Genomic DNA, 18,764 nt, shown 5'->3' with positions numbered 1-18,764 from the left:
ATATTTATTGTGTACTTACTATGTGCCAAGCACTATGCCAATATTATTACATATTTCATTTAATTCTCACTTTAAGCTTAGGTGAGGTACTATTCCCCAATTTTATAGAAAAGGGCAGAGAGATTAGGTAACTTACTTAAAATCAGAATTAATAAGTGCCAGCGCTAAAAATCAAATCCCAGTCAGCCTGACTTCAGAGTCCATGTTCTTAACCATTGCAAAACATTACTGTGTCATTTTAATCTGTAGAATCAGTATGTAGCAGTATTGACATAATCATTAATGTGTTACTTTTTGTATATACCAAATATTTTCTAAAGAAGTAGTTCATTATTAGATATACCATTCTGTTTTTTTCTTTTATTTTTTAACGTTTATTTATTTGAGAGAGAGACAGACAGAGCATGAGCAGGGGAGGGGCAGAGAGAGAGAGGGAGACACAGAATCCAAAGCAGGCTCCAGCCTCTGAGCTGTCAGCACAGAGCCCAATGTGGGGCTCGAACACATGAACTGTGAGATCATGACCTGAGCTGAAGTCAGATGCTTAACCGACTGAGCCACCCAGACAGCCCTAGATATATCATTCTTAGAATCATACACATTTTATAGCAGGAATGACTGTGGTATAAAGAGATTAAGCCATCAGCAGGAGGCAACAGAACCAAGAAGTTTCTGATCCACAATTGCCTTCCTTTGCAAGGTTCATATAACAATCATACAGTGTTACATATATTTCACTTTGATTTTTCAGTGCAGCACGTTGAAGTTATAAGTGCTTATCTCAGAGAGTGATGGTATCTGAGCAAGACAGGACCTTGGCCTTTGTGTGGATTTCAGAACAATAGAGCCTCATTGGTACATGCTGGAAAACTTAATCCAGGGCGTGTTGTAGGAATCACGGCAAAGCAGAAGAGGAAAAGCCAATCTGAAATGTTTTTCTTTTTCCAAGGAGGGCAGCTAAGGTGCCCAGATATCTTTGCCCTCTGGGGATGCAGGTGTGCAGTTTTTATTCTTTAATCATCACATAAATTAAAGCCTATTCCTTTGCATTTAAAAAATAATATAAAACGACACCCTGCATGTTTTATTGCCAGGCAAGAGCTTTGAACTTCTGTCTCATTGAAGTTTGATAAACTGCAAGGATCTTCCAGGGTTGGGTGGTGCACTTAACCACAGAGGGAACTTTGGACTGATAAGAGCTGCAGGTGAAGGAAACCACCGGGGAGTAGCGGTTAGAGAGAGCTCTTCGCTCTTGGCTTGTGAGAAATTCTCTGCACGGAGGAACTTTTCCCTGCCTTTCCTGGCTCTTCTTAAGCTGCTTCCCTTCACCCACAAATAAAAAGAGCACCAGGGCTTTCTGTTTCCACATTGTAAACTAGGAATAGGTGGGGTGAATATTTTGCAGTTCTTTATAAGAAATTTTGAAATTCGATGACAAATTCTGACTTCACACAAATGCTGATTGGCATGCACACACACGCACACACAGACACACACACATGTAAACCACATTTTTCAGATGATTTTGCTATCAACCAATGCACCTGCCTTTGTGCTGTATGTAAAATAAAGATCGTATTTACTCGAAAACGGATTACACAAAATGTTAATGATGAGGCAGTGTGGCGTATTGTTATTGTTATTATATGTACTATTATTAAAATCTGTAAACATCAGATTTGTAGATGAATGTTAAACAGATATAGGCCTTTTTCTTCATTCTTCTTTCATTCTTCCTTCCTTCTTCCCTTCCCTCCTTTCTTCCTCCCCCCCCCCCCACCTTTTTTTGGTGCAAAGTAGTTTTCCAGAAAATCCCCCGCCCCAAACAGGACAAAAGTACTTTGATTCTAACTGCTCTGAAAATATTTCTCACTCAAAAGGCTTTCATATTGACATTTAGTCCCTGAAGCTAAGGAGGGGAAGCAGCAAGATTTTCAACTAAGTAAGAGCTCTTTCATTTTTACCATCATATCAAAACCAAAACCAAAATACCCCAATCCTGATTAGCCTTAGGTAGATCTAAGTAAAAACAAACAAACAAACAAACAAACAAACAAACAAACCTATCTAGTCCAAGGAAGGGATCTTTTTGTAAGACTACGGTAAGTGGGTGGAAAAAGGGAAGGAGAATACAAAGGTGACAGTGTCACTGATTTTAATGTGAGTTTGGCCTTTTTCTTCCCAATTTAATGTATATATTAAGGTAGAAAACAATGCCAGATATCGGCATGTATTATCTCTCCACTCTCAGTTTTGGCCATTTCTTGGAGAAATCGTTTTCCGGTTGGATGACCTGTTGCCTAAGCACTGATTTTGTTTTCACTTCTTTTTTGGAGGTGGGGGGCTAGGGAATGTTTGCAGTGCTTGATGGTTGTTAGCTTTGGGAAGTGCTCATATTGACAAAATAAGTCACAGAATGTAAACTTGTCATTCATCTGGACACTAGGCCCATGCAAACGTGGTGAAACCTTAGGTCACCATGGTCAAATGAAGACTCTCCTGAATACAGCTTGGGTAGGTAAACTTACTTCCTTTATAAGTTTCACTGGACTGCCAGGACTTTAGGAATGTGGGTTTTTTGTTTTGTTTTGTTCTTTTGAGTTTATTTATTTATTTTTTGAGAGAGAGAGAGAGAGAGAGAGAGAGAGAGCACTTTCACACACACAAGCAGAAAAGGGGCAGAGAGAGAGGGAGAGAATCCCAAGCGGTATCCATGCTGTCTGTGCAGAACTCAACGTGGGGCTTAATCTTGTGAACCGTGAGATCATGATCTGAGCCAAAATCAAGAATCAGACACTTGACTGACCGAGGCACCCAGGTGCCCCTTAACTAGTGATTCTTAAACTTCAGGGTACATAAGAAACACCAAGGTACTTGTTAAAAATTACTGGGCTCCTTGAAAAGTACAGCATAGAGAATGTAGTCAGTAATATCGCAGTAACGTTGTATGGTGACAGATGGTGACTACCCTCACTGTGGTGAGCATTGAGTATATGTAGAAATGTCAAATCACTATGTTGTACATCTGAAACAAACATAACATTGTATGTCTGCTATACTGCAATTAAAAAAAACCAAACTTAAAAAAAAAATTACTGGGCTCCAAGTAGAAATTTAAGGTCACTTAGTCTGGTATGGTGTCAGATTACAAATCTGCATTTTAACAGGGTATCTGAGGTGATTTCAGATCACGAAGTTGATTCACCATATTTTGAGAAAGGGTTAAATTACGTTTTTTCCCACACCTTCTTTATCAAGAAGAAAAGAGATGTAGATTAAATAACTATCCAAAATTAGGCTATAAAAGACAGAGCCATGATTCCAACCCAGGTCTAATTCTAATACATAAGCCCATGATTAATTCACACATTTTCTAGTCACAAAAAATGCAGAAAACGTGATTTCTGATAAATTGAGCCACACAGATTTCATGGTCCTAAGGTTAATAACTTATACCATGTGGCACGTGGGTGGCTTAGTTGGTTGAGCATCCAACTCTTGATTTCTGCTCAGGCTGTGATCTCAGCGTCGTGGGATTGAGCCCTCATCAGGTTCTGCATTGAATGTGCCCCTCTCCCCCACTCATGCTTGCTCTCTCTCTCTCAAAAAGAAAAATAAAAGTAAACAACAACAACAACAACAACAAAATAACTTTTAAAGCATTACTGAAGTTTTCATTAAATTTCCTTAATCAGTTTCCTTTTTCAGGGAACTTTTGTATTATTAAAGAATTGAGTTTTCTTTGCAAGCAGATCATCCATGTTTTGGGCATGGCATCACTACTCCCTGGGTTAAGTTTCTGAGACATGCAGAAGTGGAAGAGGGTGGAAAGAGGCAGAAAGAAAAGAATGGTGTTAAATGGTGCTCAAGCTCCTCACTGTCATTAATGTCACCCTCATCACTGAAATGAAGAATGAAGGGTTGATATTACTACTAATAGCCAAGGGGTGCTTGGGTGGCTCAGTCAGTTAGGCGTCCGACTCTTGATTTCAGCTCAGGTCATGGTCTCGTGGTTGGTGGGTTTGAGCCCCACGTCAGACTGTGCTGGCAGTGCAAAGAAAGCCTGCTTGGGATTCTCTTTCTGCCTCTCCCCGTCTCTCTCTCTCTCTCTCTCTCTCTCTCTCTCTCTCTCTCTCTCTCTCTCTCTCAAAATAGATAAATAAACTTAAAAATTTTTTTAAAATACTAATAGCCAATCAGATGGTAATAGGTCATGTTCTACATTGTCTCCCATCCTACCCTGTGAGACCTTAGCTTAGTTAGGGCCAACAAATTTGGTTTGCCTATTCCAGTCCACTTTCTAGGGCAGAGCCAACATCTTGATGGACTTTTATGGCCTCCTAGTAGGACTAGGATGACTCATTTTCTATGTCTCTCACTTTCTCTTTTTATCTTCATTTTTCTTTCAGCCCAGCGACATGTCCTCACGTACATGGAAGATGCAGTGTGCCAACTGCTAGAGAACAAGGAAGATATTAGCCAGTACGGCATTGCCAGGTTCTTCACTGAATAGTAAGTACCTGAGTGCTTTGTCAGTAGGGTGATCCCAGAGAAGGCCCTTGGAAGCGGGCAAGGTACAGGAAGAATAGAGCAGGAAATTGTTGATTATGCAGTGGCACTGAATGCTTTGTTTTGGCAGGTCGGCTGAGGGCTGCCCAAACATGTTTTGGAATATGCCTTTGGTGCAGCTAGTTTTGTCCAGTGGTTAAGTCTCATGAGTGGTCATGACTATCGTAGCTCAAGAACTAATTGATCAGTTAGATCTGTTTCTTTAGGTCTCTCTTAAATTTTTTAACTTTCTCCATTATTCAGAATACTCCGTCTTGATTGCCTGTAGTCAGTGTTCCTTTAGCCTGTGTTTTTTTGCAGCTGGCCTTTCTCATGGAAACGCTTGGGATGGTTTCCCTCTGCAGTTTTCTTCCTACAGGATGCTGTGTCAATCAGCTAATGATTTAAGAGTATTTATAGAGGCAGAAGAGCTTTCATAGTTTATGTCTTTGAAAGGTTGTGTTTCTTTGTAAAGCATGCTTGGAGTGTGTAAAAGTCAAAATGATTACTGCTTTTTTAATATCACAGAACTGTTTTTAGGCTGAAAGAGAATCCACTTTAAATACCTTGGTCTTCATGAAAGGATGTGCTAAAGAAATAGAAAATGTTATTTTTATTTCCAAAATGCCATCACATATTTGTGTAATCATTTGGAATCTCCTTCCCTTTTTTATGGTTTGCTGGGAATCTTCTAAGGAAGAGTAGCCTCTAACAGGCTTCTATTTCAGAGGAATCATGAGCTCAAGTCCATCCTCCTTGAAAACAGATTTTTTTCCTTTCTGTGCTCCACAGCCTCTTTGAAGATCAGACAGCTTTTCTAACAGCCTAACAGCCTGGTTTGCTGTTAGGGGAATTCTTGACTCTCCCTAGCTCTTTTGCCAAGCTATAGGCCTTTCAAATAAAATCTAGATGTCTTATGGATTGGAATTTCAAGTCCCCAGGAAAAAGAGGCTCTGTAGGCACAGAGCTGGTCCCTTCTCCCAGTCCTCTAAAGGAGGATCAAGAAAGGAATTTTCCTTGTTCCCATGGTGTGGGCTGAAGCAAATGAGGTGGGCAGGGAATAAAGACTGAGATTGAATAGCTTTGCTTGCTCTTACAGAACTGACAAGCCTACGGGTCAAGTTTCTAGGCCATTTAATCTGTACCAGCACTCCTGAGACTTCTTGCCAAGTGAAATATGACTCTTCTGGGGGCAATGCTTCTTCCTGTTTTGTTTTGTTTTGTTTTGCCCATTTTACTCTACCTTCCTCCTCACCCCCACCATCTCCTGTATAAGTCTTTCCTGCCACGTTGGTTCCCTGAGGGCAGGCATCATGTCCTCCTCATCTTTGTGTTCCTAGTGCCTGGCACATAATAGACGGTAGGTGAATATTTGTTGAATACACAGCTGTATCTATATTTTAAGTTATTGCATACTATTTACTCTTATTCTTGATCATAATAAGTAATAAGGACTTTCTCTTGCTTTTTCTCTCTTTTTTGTTGATTCTTTTTGATAAAGTTCTCTATTCTGCCATATAAGAAGCTGTATACCGTACATGTAGCACTCCAAAAGTGAACCCAGCTGGTCTCTATAACTGATACTGAACTCTGTAGAGCAAATAGTAAAGCTTTTAACTGTTTCAAAATGCTATCGAATGCTATTAACTGTAGCTTTTATCCACCAGTACACTGTTGAAAAATATATTAAGATTTTCCATAGCACTGATAGAAATCTAGTTGCTAAGTAAGCTGTTTCTTGCCCTCAGGAAACTAAAACTTACAAGATGTGTGTGAGTGGCACACACCTGACAGTTTTCAGAAATCATATTGGCCCAAGGCAAGTTATTTTGAGAAATGAACTAGCGTCAAAGCTCCAAACTCTTGGGGCACCTGGGTGGCTCAGTTGCTTAAGTGTCTGACTCTTGATTTCGGCTCAGGTCATGATCTCACAGTTTGTGGGATCAAGCCCCACATTGGGCTCTGTGCTGATAGTATGGAAACTGCTTGGGAATCTCTCTCTCCTCCACTGTCTCTGCCCTTTTGCCACTCGTGCTCTGTCTCTTAAAATAAATAAATAAACTAAAAACAAAAATGAGCCAAAAAATCTTAAAACCAAAAAACAAACAAAAAACTTGAAAGGTGCAGACATACGATGAAATTGAAGGCGGTATTTGGTAGACAAGGAGACCTGGGTGGTAAAAGCTCCTGATTTTCTTTGATTATGAATTTTATTTATCCAGTGAAAATCCTTCTTCCTTAGGCCTCAGTTTTGTACCAATTCGTAGCAGTATAATGTAGGGAAAAGAGCAGTGCCCTAGGAAGAAGAGTTCCTTATTCTTAACAGTCCTCACTCTATAATCTTGGGCAATTTCTGCAGTTTTCTGGGCTTCAGTTGCCACAGCTATGATATAGGTATAATAAAATCTGTTGTTCTAATAATAATAACAATGTAGCAATTATACACTGTAATGGGCAGTTTTTAATGAAACTCGTACTGTGTCTCAGCCACTATAATTCTTTGAAGTAGGTACTATTATTATCACCTCTGTTTTATAGATAAGGAAACCAAGGCTCATAAAGGTTAAAATAGCTTCTTTAAATTCATAAGCTAGTAAGTGACAGAGTTGGGATCACAAACTCGTAAGTGACAGCGTTGGGAATCATGTCTTGTCTGGAGTATTTCAAAGGCTACTATTCTCTACTGCCTCTAAGTCACTATACTGCCTAACATTGCTAGAGACCTACCCAGATCGTTTTTGGACGTCTCTTCTAGCTATAGTTTCTAAATTCTTTGAAATTTCCTTTATGAACTATACTCCACAAAGGTTATCACATGACCTTGTCTGGTGACCTTAGCTCATTGCCATTTAAATGTTTAGTATTGGCCTTCTTAGGGGATACAATTGGAACTGGCTCTAAACAGTAGGAAGCAGGATTTTTTAGAAAATATGTTAACAGTACACTTCCATCTCTCAGTTTCAAGTTCATACCTTGGGATTTTCATGCACTTAATGATGGATGATTTACCTATAAACAATGATAAAAGTACTCTTTCAAATTGTTTTTGGAATGCTTTTCTGTTGATTTTCTTCTGTGGGTCTGCTTGTCTTCTCACCTGCGCTGTCTGTCATTCCTCAGTTGTTGGTGTTTTCCAACAAATCCATGATTGTTTCAGCAAATCTGCGTAAGCTGCAAAACACAAGGAGCTAAGCTGTACTGTGTGTGTATGTCTGTAAGACTGTGAGCTCTTTAGATCATATTCCTCTGGACACTCTTGAAAGAAGGATACTAAATCCCAGAGGATTTTCTTTTATGTCGTATGCAACCTCTACCTCTGAATGTTGTCTTTCAACCAGTGGAAGGTAAGGGGAATTAATAGCAAGAGGTGCCACTCTAAGAATAGACCAAGTGTCAGCACGGGGTCAGGACCTTTGAAGAAGTACATCCAAGAAAATGAGGCCAGAGTAGCTGTAACTTAGAAACCACAGCAGAGTGTGACCAGGTTCTTGTGGTAAAGATAAAATGAGAAATGTGGTTTTTCAAGACATTGGAAAATAATGATGAGAGAAAACCAGGCTGAAATCTGAGAATTCCTATCAGGATTGGGAACTATTCTTCACAGGCTAAATTGATAGTTACAACACTGTGGCATCAGGGAGCTTGACCTCCACATACTAATATAGAAAAGAATGATGCTCTGTGGTCTTGGTTGGTGGGCCCAGGAGGGCTCTTTCTTATGATCAAGTGTCTTGTTTTTGTTTCTTTTTCAATGATGGTTTTAGCTTCTTGGGGATGCTTTCATGATGACTGTTTGGGTTGCAAGTACACAGATTACCTTCATTGATAGAGGTTTATTTTAAGGCTATGTGAGAATATAAGACAGCATTCACCCATGAATTCATTCCATAATTATTTTTGAGTACTTACTATGCACCTATGTGTAGTAGGCAGTGGAGCTATAGTAGTGAGCAAGATAAATAAGGTGATTCTTGTCATGGACCTAAGGGGTTAGTGAGGGAGATAGTCAATAAATAAGTAAACTGATGAGGACAATAGCAAAAGCTGATAGGTAATAAATACTTGCTGTGTGCTAGGCGCTGTTCGAAGCATTTCAAATGTATTATTTCATTTAATTCTCCCAATACTATGAGCTGGGGTTTTAATATTCTCTTCATTTTTTTCCACATCAGGCAATGCAGGTGCACAAAAGTAACGTTCCCAAGGTTACACAGCTGATGGCCATATCAAGGCAAATAACACGGAAGTCACTAGGGTGATGTGATATACAGGATAGCCAGGAAGACCTCTTGGAAATGGCATTTGAGGGCTTCTCCCAGGGATGATTGGCTCATCGCATTGAAGAGCCAATAAGTTATGTCTGTTCAGGTGACTCACCTTCTTTTTTGTCTACCTTTGTTATCTAAGCTTTCCAAAAAAATCATTTGATTGATTGTATTTCCTGCTACCCAGAATGGAATAACCGTAATAGGCAGTGATCCAGGAAAAGCCACGTTACAAGTAATTGGCTTCCCTATGCATCAATCATTTATCATAAGGGAAAGTAATAAAATAATTAGACATAAAAATTACCTGTGTTGTCTAATATCTAATAGAAATATGAAGATTGAAATCTTAGTGTTTAGAAAAAGAGCATTAATAATTATATCTTGATATATATTAATCATCAGAATTCACTTGGCAATTTGCATACCTCTTTTTATATACTCTTGCAGTAAAAAGCACTGGCATCAAATCCTCCCTTCTTTATTGTTTTGATTAGAATAAGTCCATGAAATGTGAACACTAATTCACTCCTGGAGACAAAAAGGAAGTTCCAAGAGTGCATATTCCTAAATCACTTAAAATGTAACTCTAATGAAAACAACCCATGATTATAAAATATGTATTGTTTCTTCCTTTTTTAAACAGGTGCTCTAAGCCCTATGAAAGATGACCCACTTCTCTCCTAGGTAATCTAGAACAGTCAGAGTATAAGCTTGCAGTTCTAAAGTTGGCAGATTTTTTAAGATTATCCATCATCCAGGGTTTAAGTAATGTTTTGGGTTCTTCTTGTGCCCATGGTAACAAAGGAGCAGTTTTGGAGCAACAAGAAACACATCAGAACAAATCAGGACTTCATGGATTTCCAGGTTCATAGCTTTGAATGAGGGATGGACTTGAGACTTCTCTGGGCCATTTCTGCTCCATGTTTTCCCTTCTTATTGTTGTTAAATTGAGCCAAATGTGCTGTGGTGAAGTAATGGTGACTAATCCGATTATAGGCTTCTTCAAAAGGGTATTGCTTCTCCCTGCAAACCGCCCCCCCCCATCTTTTTTCCATAGTTCAGTTCTTAGCTGGAGTTGACACACTATAACAGAAAATGACCCATTTCTCATTGTCAGCATCTGGATTCTCACAGACTGAGATAATTGCCAAGAATAGATTTTGCCTTGAGCTGGAGCAATCCTGTCCTCACTGTTATTGGCTCAGGCACTTCTGTTAAGATGTCATTTGTAAAACCTATAGAGGATTCTGGTTCTTTTCTATGTTACCAGGGGTATCCTATAGCAAAAGTACTCCAGAGAGACATAGTGGTGAGTAGAGAGTCACCAAAATCGATTTTGAAACTTAAAAATCCAGGTTCATCAAGGATATAAGCAGCTGCTTACTTGCTTAGAATCCGTCACTCTCTTCAGTCCCTTCATGTTTTGATTACAGGAAAACCATCCAGCAGCACTTGACCTGGTAACTGAGGAAGCCATTTCACAGCCCACTGGTCCCCTGACTCATTTAGAAGTCAGAGTCAAAGGTTGTGGAAGTAATAATTGGGCCCAGATTCTCCCTGTCAGGAGAGACCTTACTTCCCCACCTCTTCCCTTCTGCAAGTTAAGAGAAACTTAGCGGTTGTGAAACCATTCAGTAAGAGGAAATGAAGGAACTCCATCCTTGGCTGAAGTATTCTCAAGAACAAGTGATATTATTTCTGTTTTCATGGGAGCTGCTTTTATAGCTAGCTAGTATAAAATTTAGGTATAATTTTCTACCCACAAATATTTCCCCGTAGAGAAACTACTTGAATTACTTGACTTATTTTAATCTATAAGTAATACAAGGAATCTTTACTTGGTCCAATCCACGTGTTGATCTTTCTTCTCATTCCACCGCTCTGATAATTCCCCGAGTCCCTCTCTGGAAATCAGGTAGACACACACAAATGTGAATGAACAGATCAGTAGCGCTATTAGAAATGTGAAATAGCTCATCAGAAGTCAAGAAACTTTAGTTCGTCAACAGCAGAACCATTTAAATTCAACAGTGTTTCTAATTTCTTCCATAATTTGCTTAGAACTCTAGAAGATCTGTGGTGCTGGCAGCACAGGCCTGGCACAAGAGCAGGAAAGAATGACACATTCTGGCACCTTTAGCCAGAAGGTCTTTAATGAACTGGGATGGGGGTGGAGGGGATGGAAGGGAAGGCGGAGGGACAGTGAGGATTTTGGCAGCCACACAAAGATTCTTCTTCCCTGAGAAAAGTGAAATGAAAGTCAAATGAAGCTTCTCTCTGTTACTATGATTTGCTAAGATGTTTGTCTGTCTCTCAGCTTCCAGCCCCATGGCAGGTGCATCTTTACAGTCAGTGACTTCCCCGCAAAACAAATTATTTCTCAGGATCCCTCAACAGGGGTCATGTCCAACCAATTTCCTGCCCAAGGCCATAACGGTGATTCCTTCCTTCAGCTATCAGATGCAGTCTGACCAGCACAGTGGAAACCATCTTACCAGAAAATGTCACGAGCGTGTACATTTACATTAGGGACATGTTGACCTGAGCTCTGGCTGAGTTCTGGGGCTGCGACAGTCAGTAATGCTGTTTCTGGGGTGGCCAGAGAAGCAGCCTTGAGTTCATCCCTTTGTCATTAAATAACATCAACAGCAAATGTCTTTGTTAATGTCCTTGTGTTATATTTTCCAGGTCGGGATCATGCTAAGGATAATAATACCTATCTCACAGGGTTGTTGTACAAATGAAGTAAAATGACATGTATAAAATGGCTGGCTATCTAGAATTCATTCTTATTTTCAAATGGTCTTAGAATTGAAGATTTTGAGGACTTTTTAGTCTCTCCTGTCTTCTGTAATACCTCTTGCTTACTCTGCCTTTTGTGTGCTTTTTTGGAGATTAAAGACATTTGATGATTTTCTGCATCACCATTAGCCATTTAGTGTTAGCCACTTTACTCATCATTTGGTTCATTCAGAGAAAGGTCTAGGAAAGCTTTTCTGTCTTCCCTTTTCCCACCACTAAGCCATTTTCTCACTTCCTGGCTATACCCTCTTCTCTCTGGCTGCCAAGATGAAAAACTTCAAGGTGTAATAGGAGACCTGAGCTAGTCAAGTCTATCCAACTTGCATTGTTCCTACTCTAAGCTCTAGCGGTACAGGGATGTGCTCAGGGTAATGAAAAGCAGACATTCTCTGCTGAGGTCATGGCTCCTCATGCTGGCAGCCTGCTGCAGGAAGCTGTTTATCTGTGCTTGCTGAGCCAAACTCCAGCCTCCCAACAGTTGGAATGTATTGAGAAACCACAGAGCCCAAAGAGACAACGTTACACAGGCAGTTCCAGGCAGGGAGAGTATATTTACACCATACAAGCCATACAAGCTACAGTTTACATGTGTGGGGATAATTGCTCATCTGCACACTCTCAAACTGCACCTTCTATGCAATATATATGCCCTCTCAAGGGGGTTTAACCAGGAGAATTGTACTGCTATATCCAAAATGCCCCAAACACCTACTATATAGTACTTGCCATAAGGAAAAAGAGGTAGTATAGAAAATTTGATGTAAAAACCACCTTTTTAAGGTAGTGTTTTTCTGAGTCAAATTTGATGCTTAGAATCTTGAACCATATAGACCCCGTCTCTAAAGCATCCCATAACATTGTTCCTTGCATGGTTTTTCCAACTACATGTTTTTCTTATCTCTTTACCAAAACATCAAGTATGGTTATAGTTTCAAATGTGACTGTAAGATATGGTCCCTTGCCTAGAAGGGGATGTAATCTGCTTAAGGAGATAATGCTTACTGATTAGCAAACAATTAGAGAGCCATTTCAAGACCTTATACAATGGCACTAAGTTGTGCTCCGAGGTCTGAGAATAAGGAGAAATAATGGGTACTAGAGAAGTTAAATGAGGCATCATAGAAGAGTGTGTCTTGACTTGTGTGATGGTTAATTTAAATTTTTTTTTTTAATTTTTTTTTTCAACGTTTATTTATTTTTGGGACAGAGAGAGACAGAGCATGAACGGGGGAGGGGCAGAGAGAGAGGGAGACACAGAATTGGAAACAGGCTCCAGGCTCTGAGCCATCAGCCCAGAGCCCGACGCGGGGCTCGAACTCACGGACCGCGAGATCGTGACCTGGCTGAAGTCGGACGCTTAACCGACTACGCCACCCAGGCGCCCCTTTTTTATATGTCATCTTGATTAGGCTAGGGTATGCCCAGACAGCTGGTAAAACATTATTTCTGAATAGTCTTGTGAGGGTGTTTTCAGAAGAGATTAGCGTTTGCATTGGTAGACTTTAAAGAAGATCCACTCGCATCAGTGTGGGTAGGCATCACCCTGTTCCTTGAGGACCTGATTAGAACAAAAAGGTAGAAGAAGAGTGAATTTTTTGTTTGGTTTTTTGGTTTTTGTTTTTGTTTGGCTTTAGCTGGGACATCCATTATCTCCCACCTTCGGACATCAGTGCCTTTGAATTTAGACTAGAACTTACATCATTGTCCCTCTGATTCTTGCGCCTTTGGACTCAGACTGGGACTTAACACCACTGACTCCCCTGGCTCTTAGGCTTACAGACTTGGATTGAATTACGCTACTGACTCACCTAGTTCCCCAGATTGCTGATGGCAGATCATGGGCCTTCTCGGCTTCCATACTCAAGTGAGCCAATTCCATAATAACATAAGCTAACTCTCTTCTTGTATATACAGTTTACCCTTGACCAGCACAGGGTTAGGGATGTCAATCCCCAACACAGTCAAAAATCCATGTATAACTTTTGACTCCTTGAACAACTTTACTAATAGCCTACTGTTGACCAGAAGCCTAAACAGTTGATCACACAGTTGATTAACATGTGTTTTGTACGTTATATTTACTATATTTTTACAATAAAGCTAGAGGAAAGAAAATGTTATTAAGAAAATCACAAAGAAGAGAAATTTCAGAGTCCTGTACTATAAAAAATCTGTGTATAAGTTGACCTGCACAGTTCATATTTGTGTTGACCAAGCATCAACTGTATGTATGTATCTACTGCTGGTTCTGTTTTTCTGGAGAACACTGACTAATACAACCTGGAAAGGTGAATAGAATTTGGATAAGCAAACAAGAAAGAAATATTTTTATGTGACATGAAAGTACTATAGCATAGTGGTTCACAACACAGACTTTGCAGTCAGATCTATGTGTGAGGGCCTGCCACTTACTAGTATGTGAGCTTATGCAGGTTGCTTAGTCTCATCTATAAAAGAGAGAGACTCATATATAAAATAGAAAGTTCCATGTTGCATAATTATTGGAAGGATAATGAATATAAAGTGCTTGGTATTCTACCTATGATGTACTAAGTGTTGAATGAATGGTAGCTACTGCCACTGTTGTTGTTTGTGCATTCAACAAATATTTATCGAATGCCTTTGTGTTAGTCAGTATTCTAGACACTGGGGGATACAGCAATGAAAAACAGATTAAAAAAAATCCCAGCTTTCATGGAACTTCCCTTCTGACATTAGCTTTCATTCTGAAACTGTATTTTACCTTTTTTCCTCTTGTAATAATTTTAGACTTATAAAAAAGTTGTAAAAATAACATAGAGTTACCATATCCCTTTCACCCAACTTCCCGTAATGTTAACATCTTCTCTAACTATAGTATAATTTTGAAAATCAGTTCATTGAAAACTATTAACTATCTATGGACATTATTAGAATTTGCACCTTGATTTTTGAAGGGTAATTTTTTCTGGTATAAGTTCTAGGTTGGCAGTTATATTAGTACTTTGAAGACACTATTCCATTATCTTCTAATTTCTGCTGTTTCTGTTGAGAAGTACCAGTCATTCTTACACCTTTGAAAAATAATCTGTCCTTTGGCTACTCCTTGGATATTTCTCCTTGGTCTTGGTTTTTGATAGTTTTACTATAAGGTGCCTAGGTTTGCTTTTCTTTATGTTTAAACCACCTAGGGTTCTTAGTGCTCCTCAAACCTGTAATTTGATGTCTTTTATCAGTTTTTGAAAGTTCTCAATTTTTAGCTTTTCAGATTTGCTTCTGTTCCACTATCTTTACTCCTTCTGGGATTCCAATTATACAATCCAATTATATAAACATTAGACCTCTTATGTACTTCTCTGCATTTTTCATCATTTTGTCTTATATGGTTCCTTATGGATATTTTTTTCTGATCTATTTTCCAGTTCATTAATTCCCTTTTCATTTATGTGTAATTTGCTGTTAAACCCATGTACTGAGTTATTAATTCCAATTCATGTTTTATTTTTGTGTTTTTTTTTTAATATCTTACTGTAATACTTTTAATCAGTCTGTTTTAAATACAAAAGAGGGGGAAGGTTGCAAGCTGGGGGAAACTGTGAATGTTGAAAGTGAGTTTGAAAAACCTTAGGATTTGTTTATTAGTGTTTCTCATACTTCTCTTAGTCTTGCTTCCCATAGTACATCTTCGTTTTTCTTTTTTATTCCCAGTAGTGAAGATTTTATTATTTATTACAAATTTTTTTAATGTTTATTTAATTGAGAGAGAGAGAGAAAGAGAAGGGGAGGGGGAGGGAGAGGGAGACACGGAATCTGAAGCAGGCTCCAGACTCTGAGCTGTCAGCACAGAGCCTGACATGGAGCTCGAACCCACGAACTGTGAGATCATGACCTGAGCTGAAGTCAGACGCTTAACTGACTGAGCCACCTCAAGCACCTCAAAGATTTTAATTTACTTTACTTTCTGTAGTTTATTATGAAAACCTTATATAGTTTAAAACTACTATTTTAGTTTGTTTATTAGAGGCTTTTTTTTTTTTAAGAGGAGTTTTAGGATCACAGCAAAATTGAGAGGAAGGTAGAGATTTCCTATGTATCCCTGCCCCCAAAATGCAAAGGCAACATTTATTTTTATTTTTATTATCATTACCAACATCTCCTACCAGAATGGCATATTTGTTACAATTGATGAACCTACATTGACAAAGCACAATCACCTAAAGTTCACAGTGTACCTTAGTGTTCTCACTCTTGGTATTGTACATTCTATGGGTTTGGACAGATGTGTAATGACATATGGCCATCATTATGGTATCATACAGAGTATTTTCACTGCTCTAAAAATTCCCTGTGTTCTTCCTGTTTATCCTGTCTTCCCACCCAATTCCCAGCAACCACTGATCTTTTTACTGTCCTAATAGTTTTGCCTTTTCCAGATATTGTATACTTGAAATCATACAGTTTATAACCTTTCCTATTTATTTATTTATTTATTTATTTTTAAACTTTTATTTATGCAAGTAATCTCCACTCAGTGTGGGGTTTGAACTCACAACCCTGAGATCAAGAGTTGCATGTTCTTCTGACTGAGCCAGCCAGGTGCCCAATTATTATATTTTTTAGTTCAAGAATTACCATTCAGTTTTTTTATGGTTCTTTACAAATTTTTAGCCTTCATTTTCTTGAACATGGTAAAGCAAGCTTATTTAAAAGTCCATAATTCAAAATCTGGATTCCTTATGGGTCTGTGTCTATTACCTATTCTATCTCTTGAGTTTTTACTCCATTGTCTTAAATTGTAGTATACTGTTTTCCTTCAGTTGAGTGTTGTACTTTGTATATGAAAAATTCTAGAGATAATGTAAAGCCTAGAATGCTATTATCTTTCTTCAGAGAGGATTTATATTTGCTTCTGACAGATGGTTTGAACACTAGCAATCCTGGATTACCTCAATCCAGTCAAGGGGTTGGAATAATTTGAAGCTAGGCTTAAGTATCAGGGAGGGCTGATCTATTTTTAAATTTTGTTTTTTAACGTTTATTTATTTTTGAGACAGAGAGAGACAGAGCATGAACGGGGGAGGGTCAGAGAGAGAGGGAGACACAGAATATGAAACAGGCTCCAGGCTCTGAGCAGTCAGCACAGAGCCCGACACGGGGCTCGAACTCACAGACCGCTAGATCATGACCTGAGCCAAAGTCGGCCGCTTAACCGACTGAGCCACCCAGGCGCCCCATGAGCTGATCTATTTTTAGATATAGCCTTTCAGGGTGCCAACCAGATCCTTAGGGATATACCACAGTCCCTCTACCCAGTCTGGGTGGGTTCTGAGCTCCAGGTTTTTGACTGCCAAGCCTCAAGAGTCATTTGAAAATTCAGGAGCTTAACATTAAAAACTATTACCTGTTCAGTCTATCATCTTCCTCTTTCAGGACCAGCAGAAGCCTGTGAAACTACTAGTGGGTGTCATGATATCTTATTTTTGAAGGGGTGGTGAGTATAAATGAGACTATGAGGTTCTGGGCTAACTTTAATGTGATATGAAAATATTTGAGGTTTCTGGGGCACCTGGGTGGCTTAGTCAGTTTAGCATCCAACTTCAGCTCAAGTCATGATCTCATAGTTCATGAGTTTGAGTCCCACACTGGGTTCTCTGCTATCAGTGCAGAGCCTGCTTTGGATCCTCTGCCTCCCTCTGTCTCTGTCCCTCCCCCACTCAGGCTCTCTCTCTCTCTCTCTCTCAAAAATAAATAAAAATATTTTTAAAATGTTTGAGGTCTGTATTACTGACAAAATCACACATGCTGCTAATTCTACTATGTGTGTGTATAAATACATATATATACACATATATACACATACATGTATGTGTGTATGTATACATACATATATATATATATGTATATATATATATATGTATATATATATATATATAAAGGGAAATACTAAATTCCAGTTAATGGTTTATAAAAATAAAGATGCAGTCTTTTTCTATCCAAGTTTGTGCATTCCTTTAATTCAATCCATGGACTCTTCTGTTTAGAATTCCTGTTTATGGGGAGAAGTGGCACCAAATGCTAGGCTAACTCTCTGGGTTTTATTCTCCTCTCATAACTTGGCCTTGTCATTCTTCATTTGCCTTGGTGGCTCTCTCATACTTCAAACAGATGCTTTTAATAATTCATCTAGTTTTCCTCAGCCAGAAATGTTGGTCTAAATTACCTAGTCTACCTTTATTGTAAAAGGAAGTATTTTTGGACTTTTGTTCTAGCAGAATGTAATTATATTAGCAGCAGTAGAAAATACACACAGAAAGAGGTTGTAAAGGAGTCTAAATTGACTTGTGGAGGACTAGTCCGTGTTGAAAAGCAACAAACAAGGAAATATATAATTAGGATAGGGCCGGTTTACGGGAGGCTCAATTATGTTGAAATAAGAAGAAAGACAAAAGACAGCACCTTGTAAAGGCTGAGAACTAACACTATGTCACTTCTAAGGCTAAGTCACAAAAGGCCATGTAGATTGTGCCTTGGTCTCTGGGAACTCACTTTTCAGACATTCCCTCTCGGGAGTTGCCAAAGATTCTACTGACCAGTTGCCAAACTTTAAGAAGCCCAGCTATAAGTTTGGTCTTCGAGTCTAGGTGTCTGACAGGTGAGGAAGAAGCTTCTACATAATTTTATCCCTAAAAAATAAATGGCTGATTCAAGTCTTCCCAATTCAGGTCCAGACATATAGTAGAGACAAGCTATCTCTACTGTACTCTGTATATTTTCTGACCTACCGAATCCATGAGTATAATAAAACTGTTATTTTTTTTGTGTGTGTGCCACTAAGTTTACTATGGCTTGTTGTGCAGCAATAGATGATTGGAACAAAATTTGTTATTGGGAGTGAGGTGCTACAGTTACAAAAACCTCAAACATATGTCATTGGCTTTGAGACCAGACAATAGGCAGAAACCAGAAGGACCTTGAGGAGACTGACAGTGGAAGTCTGATGGGCCTCAAGTAGACATCTTTAAGAAGATAAAACTGAGAGAATGAATACATACAAATATCAATGTACTTGCTTCAGTCAGAGTCCTGGCGGTTAACAGATAATACATTTAAGAAGGGTAGCTGGCAGTGGGGTGGGGGGGCGCTGGGTGGCTCAGTAGGTTAAGCGTC

General features: G+C 39.0%; 1 protein-coding gene across 4 annotated transcripts in view; it reads left to right on the top strand.

Annotated features, from left to right (window-relative positions):
* CSTPP1 (centriolar satellite-associated tubulin polyglutamylase complex regulator 1) overlaps positions 1-18,764 on the top strand; it is a 197,639-nt gene that overhangs the window by 44,525 nt on the left and 134,350 nt on the right. For all 4 annotated transcript variants that reach the window (XM_040495278.1, XM_040495277.1, XM_040495280.1 and 1 more), the window contains exon 2: positions 4,410-4,512. In XM_040495278.1, the coding sequence (XP_040351212.1) occupies positions 4,410-4,512 (103 nt within the window). The remainder of the gene's footprint in view (positions 1-4,409; positions 4,513-18,764) is intronic.

The sequence above is a fragment of the Herpailurus yagouaroundi genome, unplaced genomic scaffold, assembly GCF_014898765.1.
Source record: "Herpailurus yagouaroundi ecotype Mexico unplaced genomic scaffold, PumYag 187, whole genome shotgun sequence".
NCBI classification, from domain to species: domain Eukaryota; kingdom Metazoa; phylum Chordata; class Mammalia; order Carnivora; family Felidae; genus Herpailurus; species Herpailurus yagouaroundi.
Note: the sequence above shows the minus strand (reverse complement) of the source record. Positions and strands in the feature narration are given on the sequence as shown.